The sequence below is a fragment of the Pelodiscus sinensis genome, chromosome 4, assembly GCF_049634645.1.
Source record: "Pelodiscus sinensis isolate JC-2024 chromosome 4, ASM4963464v1, whole genome shotgun sequence".
NCBI classification, from domain to species: Eukaryota; Metazoa; Chordata; order Testudines; family Trionychidae; genus Pelodiscus; species Pelodiscus sinensis.
The window spans coordinates 126,148,685-126,156,668 of record NC_134714.1 but is presented as its reverse complement, the minus strand read 5'-3'; the positions used below and the strand labels follow the sequence as shown (position 1 = coordinate 126,156,668).

The 7,984-nt window shown below is 50.7% G+C and overlaps 2 protein-coding genes across 3 annotated transcripts; one reads left to right on the top strand and one right to left on the bottom strand.

The window, feature by feature from the left end:
* Positions 1–1,338: 1,338 nt before the first annotated feature.
* Positions 1,339–4,418, bottom strand: FEN1 (flap structure-specific endonuclease 1). 2 transcript variants are annotated; one of them, XM_075928479.1, is made up of 2 exons: positions 4,271–4,418; positions 1,339–3,492 (listed from the first exon to the last, which is right to left on the bottom strand). In XM_075928479.1, exon 2 carries the CDS (start codon positions 3,489–3,491, stop codon positions 2,343–2,345), a length of 1,149 nt encoding a protein of 382 aa, XP_075784594.1. In that variant the 5' UTR covers position 3,492; positions 4,271–4,418; the 3' UTR covers positions 1,339–2,342. The 2 variants fall into 2 exon arrangements, with proteins under 2 accessions (XP_075784594.1, XP_006110364.3); XM_006110302.4 differs by lacking the exon at positions 4,271–4,418 and adding an exon at positions 3,619–3,757.
* Positions 4,419–4,492: 74 nt separating this feature from the next.
* Positions 4,493–6,761, top strand: TMEM258 (transmembrane protein 258). The gene is made up of 4 exons (XM_075928480.1): positions 4,493–4,633; positions 4,912–5,021; positions 5,671–5,821; positions 6,605–6,761. Exons 1-3 carry the CDS (start codon positions 4,631–4,633, stop codon positions 5,795–5,797), a joined length of 240 nt encoding a protein of 79 aa, XP_075784595.1. The 5' UTR covers positions 4,493–4,630; the 3' UTR covers positions 5,798–5,821; positions 6,605–6,761.
* Positions 6,762–7,984: the final 1,223 nt, after the last annotated feature.

Sequence of the window (7,984 nt, the reverse complement as noted above, 5' to 3'; positions counted from 1 at the left end):
TGGCTCTGGGGGAGGAGTGGGTGCATTGTGGGTACTTATATATATATTTTTTAAAAAAGGTACTTCATAAGAAAGGAAAAAACTTAAAAAACAATAGCCTACTAGCACTTTAAAGACTAACAAAACATGTAGATGGTATCGAGCTTTCGTGGGCTAAAACCACTTCCACTCACGAAAGCTCATGGTACCATCTACATGTTTTGTTAGTCTTTAAAGTGCTACCAGACTATTTGTTGTTTTTTTAAGTTTTTCCTGTTACAAACTAATTCGGCTACCCCTCTGAAGCTTATAAAAAAGGTTGAGAAACGCTGCTCTATACCATTCCTTTTGGCCTCCCTGTTTCCTTTCTCCTTTGGCGAGTTGGGCAGGCAGGAGTTTTGGTAAAAATATATCAGACATGCACACAGTGCCCGCTCTACCTCAGCTGGTGCTAGATAATCAGAGCCTCAACTCTGAAGGAGTTGGCATTAATGATGTGATAGATCACCCCACGTTTTGTTGCAGATTTTCCAAAGAAAATGCTGGTGTTTTCTATAGGTCACCCACATCTCCCAGTCCTAGCAGAGACTTGGGATTAACATGGCTTTCTCAACTAAAGTCTTATACGTGTTCGGACTTTGTGATTGTGAACACCTGGGCTGTGTCTAGACTGCATCTCTTTTCCGTAAAAGGGATGCAAATCAGACATATCGCAATTGCAAATGAAGCGGGGATTTAAATCCCCCCCGCTTCATTAGCATAAAAATGGCTGCCACTTTTTTCCGGCTCGGAGCTTTGCCGGAAAAAAGCCCCAGTCTAGATGTGGTTCTTTCGGAAAATAAAGACTTTTCCGAAAGATCCCTTATCCCTCTTAAAATAAGCCATTTATGAATGGGGAAAAATGAATCTCAGAGAATGTAACTTGTATAAAACCCACACCAAATTACCTACTGAGCAAGGACTGAAAATTCAGATCTCCTTATGCCCAAGGCCCATGCTGAATCTGCACTCTTGCACATGAGTGGACCAATTCGTCGGTCTCTCTTTTCCCATTGTAATGATATGGAAAATGAGATGCTACCACACAAGAGAAAAATTCATGTTTGTACAGCACTTTTAGAATGGAAAATACAAATAGCATTAGGCAGCCTGTACAGCTTAGAGAAAGCAGACAGAAAGGTTTCAGGGAAAGACGTTGATCTTCCTATCTCTTTCCCATTCCAGTCTGCTAAATTTCTGCTAAAATGAAAGCAGCTTGTGGAAAGGACTGGGACAATGTCAAGGTTTTTCTCACCTTGCATTATTCCTCTACTTTTTCTTTGGAATGGGCTATGGTCAAGAAGTCATTTCAAATATGAATTAACTGAACAGTTTTCCATTTTTAGGTTTATTTATATTTTTATTCAAAAATAAACAGAAATAAAACAGTGACAAATGTTAAGCCTAAGGAATAACAATTCCTTCGCAACTCCTGGTTTACACATTGGAACCAAACCAGGGCAGGACTGGGGTCTCGAGTGGAACCAAAATAATCTGCATCAGAGGGCTAAACTTCAAGAATTACTTTTTGTAGGGGGAAAGAGTGTTTCCCTCCACCATTAAATAGCTCTATAAATAGGGTCTAAAAATCCAAGAGGATTTTAAATGTCTATGTTTTCTCTTTGTCAATCACTTAATTACCAATTTAATACATACGGACAAGTAAAGAAAGACCATAGAGAATCCCCATTAAAATATGAAATTTCTTTCTTTCTGTAGCACTCTCCTCCATCTGCCACATTTGGATTTTGTGCATTTCTTCCCCACTTTCTGCTTCCATCTCCATTCCTTCCATGTTCTTTTTGAGCAGATTTCTTTGTCCATTTGGCTGACACGCTCCTTTTCAGTATCTGGGTTTGGCTCTCATTATAGCTAGAAAGCAACACTCCTTCAGTCAGAGAAGACTGCTTCAGAATAACACAAGGTGTTGCCCATGCACGCTTGCTGCAGCACCCCCCCAATTCTTATGGGCCTTGGATAAAGTAAGCCTAAAGCTGATGAACACGGTCAATGGATTGCAAGTGCAGCTCCCTCATGCCTGCGTTTGTCAATCTCTCCCATTCCTCCTAATTGCCCCACCCTTCCACTATTTTGTCCCTCTCCTCCCTCCCTGTTGTGCCTATACTGCTTCTGCACTACAAGACTGCCCTCTGGTTCTCGGACAAGGAAGCACTCTATGGAGGAGCAGAAGCAGCACAGACACCATTGTGCCCCACAGGGTATAACTCAGAGCAGTGCAGGAAGAATACAGGATCTTCTACCAAATTTAAACCCCTACGGGATCTGGGAGTGGAAGAGAACTAGGACAGTTCTAGAAGGTCTGGTTATTTCCCCCTTTTGAACTTTGCTGCTGCTGTACTATTGCCCTTTGCTTTCTTCTTGGCTGAGCCCTTGGGCTGTGGCTCCTTACGCTTGGCTGAGGTGATGGAGCCAGTCACCTTGAAGAAGTCATCCAGCCGGCCCTGAGTGCTACCTTGGCGGCTCTTGCTTAGCCTCTTGATCCCATTGCGGATCCGTTCTTCATTGAATTGCTTCTCCCCGCACATAAAAAGGACAAGCCCATCCTCATCTGGCTCGCTCCACTTCAGCTCCACTGCCTCAGGGTCCACTACCTCAGGCTCCAGGAAGAGCTGCTGGGCCTCCTTGTGCAGCCAGTTCTCAGGCAGGGGGTACTTCTTGGTGTCTATCTGCTGCACAATCTTTTCAATGGTCTTATGCTGCTTGATGAGTTCCACAGCACGCTTGGGCCCAATGCCACGTATGCTCTCGCAATAGTCACAGCCCAGAAGGATGCACAGGTCCACAAACTGTTCCCAAGTTAAATCCAAATCCTGAAGGATGCGGTTCAGGTGGAATTCCTGGATAGGCAGCTTCTTGGCCTCACTGGCCGTGAGGTGCCGCATCAGCACAGGGCTGCCAAATGTCAGGCAGTCCATATCTTCAGTGGCAGCGGCATAGACCTTGCCAGCCTTCACTAAAGTGGCACAACTGGCTTCAGCCTCACCTGGCGCCTCCACATATGGGATACCCATCAGGGTCAGCAGCTTCTTGCATTCATCATTGTGCTGCTTGGTCACTTTGACTAGCCTCTTGCTGAATTTCTCCACATTGTCTTCTTCCCCTGCCTCTTGGGCCTCCTGGAGCTGCTTCTCTGCCTCAGCCCGGCGCTCAGTCCGCTTGGCCAGCTCACCCGACTTCAGCTGGGGGGGCTTGCCATCAAAGACGTAGACTGGTTTGATGCCATTCTCCACCATACGAATGGTGCGGTAGAACATGCCCATCAGGTGGCTGGTGGTCTCACCTTCCTCGTTCTGCAGCATGTCTGCTCCCTGCCGCACCGCAATCAGGAACTGATAGATGCTCATGGAGGCATCAATGGCCACCTTCCGGCCAAAATAACTCTTGATATCATTCTCTCGTATGGCACCAGGCGCCACATCTGCAATCAGCTTGGCCAGGCCGTGGATTCCCATCCTAGTCCCAAGAAAAAGGAAAATGATGCCAGGAGAGGCCCCAAAGCACAACATAGGGAAGAGGCAACATGAACCAGAGCTCAATGGGGAAAAAACCCTTCAGGAGGTAGGGGGAACAGCCACACACCTCAGTGCCCTAAGATGTAACGTCCACCCCAAGGAGCTCTGCAACATCCGACAAAGCACACATGCCACCCATTTCCTGCAGACAGCCCAACCCCTCCCCATGGGGCAGTGCCCCCTCCACACTGCCCAGCCCCCTTCACCCCCCCCCCCAGGACAGCGCCCCCTTCACCCTCCCAGAGCAGGGCCCCCTCCACACCGCCTAGCCCCCTTCACCCCCCCAGGACAGCGCCCCCTCCACACCGCCCAGCCCCCTTCACCCCCCCCCAGGGCAGCGCCCCCTCCACACTGCCCAGCCCCCTTCACCCCCCCCCAGGGCAGCGCCCCCTCCACACTGCCCAGCCCCCTTCACCCCCCCCCAGGGCAGCGCCCCCTTTATCCTCCCAGAGCAGCGCCCCCTCCACACCGCCCAGCCCCCTTCACCCCCCCCAGGGCAGCGCCCCCTCCACACCGCCCAGCCCCCTTCACCCCCCCAGGGCAGCGCCCCCTTCACCCCCCCCAGGGCAGCGCCCCCTTTATCCTCCCAGAGCAGCGCCCCCTCCACACCGCCCAGCCCCCTTCACCCCCCCCCGGGGCAGCGCCCCCTCCACCCCGGGCAGCCCCCTTCACCGCCCCCCAGGGCAGCCTCCATGTGCCCGGGGGGAGGGGCGGGTTACCTGTCTGGGCCGGGTCACTGGTCACTGGGTCCCGCGCGCCGTTCTGAGAACGCGCCCCGGCCGCTCTTCCCGCCTTCCGAATTCGCGCGCGGGTGGCGCCCGGCGAGCGGAGCCACGCGCGCAGCCTGCTGGGAAGCGTAGTCCCGCGCTGCGGCGCCGCGGCAGGGAGAGCGCGGGACGGAGCGGCGCGCGGACTACAACTCCCAGGCGGGGGGGGGGGGAGGGGGAGAAGAGACGCGCTCCCTCCTCCCTTTCCCCCTCTGCTCCGGAAAGCGCGCGGCCTCCCTTTCCGCTTCCGGAGCGGCGGAACCCGGCGGCTGAAGACGTGTCCTTCCGCGGCCGTCAGGGGAGTGCGGCGCGATGGTGAGACGCGGGCGCGAGGCCGGGCCCGGAACGGACAGAAACCGTCACGTTCGCCCCTCCCCCCCCCCCCCTCGAGCTGCGAGCTAGGGCCCCGCCCCCCACTCAAGCCGAGACCCTGGGGTTCCCCTGGTGCCTGTGTTTCCCTCATGGAGCTGGGCCCCGCGGCTGTCTCTCTCTCCCCTCCCCCCCACACACACACTCTGCCCTAGGCGGGGCGGGGGTGGGGGCTGCAGCTTCTCTGTGGCGCTGGCGTCTCACTGCCCCTTCTCCCCTGCCAGGAGCTCGAGGCCATGAGCCGATACACCAGCCCGGTGAACCCGGCCGTGTTCCCGCACCTCACCGTGGTGCTGCTGGCCATTGGCATGTTCTTCACCGCCTGGTTCTTCGTGTATCCACCCGCCCGGGAAGGGCCAACCATCCGTGGCTGGGGGCCCTCGGGGGCCACTCGCAGCGGAGGCTGGACTGAAAGCCCTTTGCAGCGAAGTGGGAATAACTCTGCTGGGAGTTTTGAGGCTCCCCAAGAAGCACAAGGGGCAGGTTATTGTGGGGCGGGTCAGCTGGAAGCAGAGGGGACGTAACCCCGGTCTTGCATTGCCTGAGGCTGGACAGAGTGGGGCGGGGAGGCACTGTGGTTGAACTGGTTTGCAGGAGGAGGTCAGCAGTGGGTTTATCTAGACTGGGCGTAGAGGGAGAGATTATGCTGAGAGGCCACAAGAGTGGGCGAGAGCAAGAAGGAACCATAACTTGAGGATGTGTTAGAATCAGGCTTGGTGTGAACTTACCTAATAACCTGCTTCTTGATAATATTCTCTGACAGCACTTGGCGTTGAGGTTGAAGTGGTAAAGGCTGCCCTGCTGGTGCTCTTGAAACCACAGAAATAGTCTCTGAAGGGATTTTTTATTGTGTAGTAAACTTACATGACAATAATATTATCTCCTTACCCAGACCCCTTTGTTTCATTTCAACCCAGTTAGAGTGTGGTATTATAAGCCCTCCGGTATGTCTCTTTGCTTATTGCTTTAACTAGCTTTCTCAGTTATGAAGTGACTTCCACCAAGTACACACGGGACATCTACAAGGAACTGCTTATCTCCCTAGTGGCTTCGCTTTTCATGGGCTTTGGAGTTCTCTTCTTGCTGTTGTGGGTCGGTATCTATGTGTGACACGAAACCAGGGAACTGCTCTAGGTAAGACCTGTAGAATCAAAACATTGCTAGGCAGCATGTCCTCAGTTACAGACTCAGCTAAAGCTAACAGCTGCAAGCGGTTGATACAGGCTAGTTTGATAAGGGCTAATTATGTGTTTGTAGCTATCTCCCCTTTTCCAGACAAAACCACACCTTGAAGTAGTGAATTTGTCCAGAAACCTCCCTTGGGGGATCAGTGTTGGGGTACAGGGCAGTGGATAGAGATAGTAAGACATGGTGGCATAGCATATCTATTTGTGAAATAGCTGCTGCTGGTTAATTCTCCAGCAGTGTAACAGGGACAGCAGCTGTCATGGAGGTAGAGCTCTGCTTATTGCCCGGCAGATGTGGAGCTGCTTATCATTTCCCTCTGTGTGGACTGTGTGCTAAGGCAGCTTAGCAGGGCACACACATCATCCCACTAATCATGTGCATTTGAGGGATCGCTTTTAATTTTATTATTAACTGGGATTTCCACAGTCTTCTGGCAAATAGTGAATAAAAAAAATGAATCTGGAATGATTGAGGCTAAGGAATTGAATTTCTGTCTCATTGCCTGTTTCACACACTTTGGCGCTGCACCAGTAAAGCATTCCACTCACTCATCTGTTGCTGGGTCAGACGATAGGTCTGACAAAGATGACCTCCATTTTTGAGCTGGGTGTGGAGTTCACTGAGTGTTAGTCTCACCCCCACCTAATGCCATGGGAAGCAGTTATAGTTGTAGCAGCAGTTTGGTTTTTGGGAAGGCTCTCTTCCAACTTCCTGCCTCTGTCATTTCAGATTCCAAGTGGAAGGCCTCACAGAAGCTCCTCCTTTTTCTATTTTTGTACTTTAAGGCTATGGCCCATCGCAGATGCAGACTGTGTGTCCTGCCAAGTGATTGCAGCCCAGTGCATCGCCTCAAGCCTGAATAAAACTGGTTCTGTGATGTAGCAAACTTTGGGGTCCTATTTTGTGTTTTGGGGGCTCTTTAACTGACTTCTAGACCTGCTCTGATCCCAGCACAAGATCAGCATCCCCGGATAGATCCTCTGTTGGGTTCAGAAATAGAATGGCTCTTTAGAGGCTCCAGCAGACATATTGAGAGAAATTGAGTATAGCCCTGAAGGTGGTCCACTTCCCGCTGCAGTGGGAGATTGGGCTAGTTTCTGATTGTCTCTTATAGATGTGAACTATAAGAAAAGCTGCACTGTAACTGGCCATCCACTTACAAGGAGCACAAGCACTCCAATGATAAAGGAATTTTTTTTTATTCGAAAGAATACTGAATTAGGTGTTAATTTAATAGTGGATATATGCTCTGCAGAAGACGGCTGCTTTCTCTAGTAGTCAGCTGGGACTTGATTATAATATTCCATCTATGTGATCCTGGATAATAGAGCTAGTACAGGAGAAGTGTGAAGTAAAAGTGATGCTTGCTGACCTGATTCTATTGTACGAGTTTGGTGAAATGAAGAAATTATGTTCACAAATAAACTCTCGGCTAGAATTAAGTGGCCAAATTAATAACTGGTGCAAGTCAGTCATGTTGCAGCCGGGGTTTGGTTCTTTTGCAGGAAATAAGTAACTCATTTAAATCATTGGGCCCCAGAGATGAATATGGCCTAAGGCTGGGAATAGGGGTGTAAATATATATATACAAATATTAACTGTGTAACCAGTACAAATTCTATTGGTTACATAGTGATCTGTGGGGCTCAGCAGGCTCGAAGTTGGGAGGGAGGAGAAGGAGGGAAGTTTTGGCCTTAGGTCAGAAGATGCTACAGAGTTCATTATAATCTGCCATTCACCTTTACATGTTGACATATTATAAAGGCAGGACCCAACCCTTTGTGACATCAGTAGACATAGGGCTGCTGTCCCAGGCAATGTCAGGGGATAATTATCTCCACAGCCAGCCCACCAGCCCAGCTTTGGAAGTTTCAGGCTGCAAGAGTCGTGCTGTAGAATGGCCACCTGAAATCTTTCCCTGCTGCCAGAAACCAACATATGCTGTCACACCACCAGTATTGTTTAAACAACACTTATAGGGTGCATCTAGACTGGCAAGATGTCTAAACTTGCCAGCTGTCTACACTGGCCGCTTGAATTTGCGCAAGAGCACTGACTTTGTAATGTACAAAATCAGTGCTTCTTGCTCAAATACTTTCACGCTCCTGC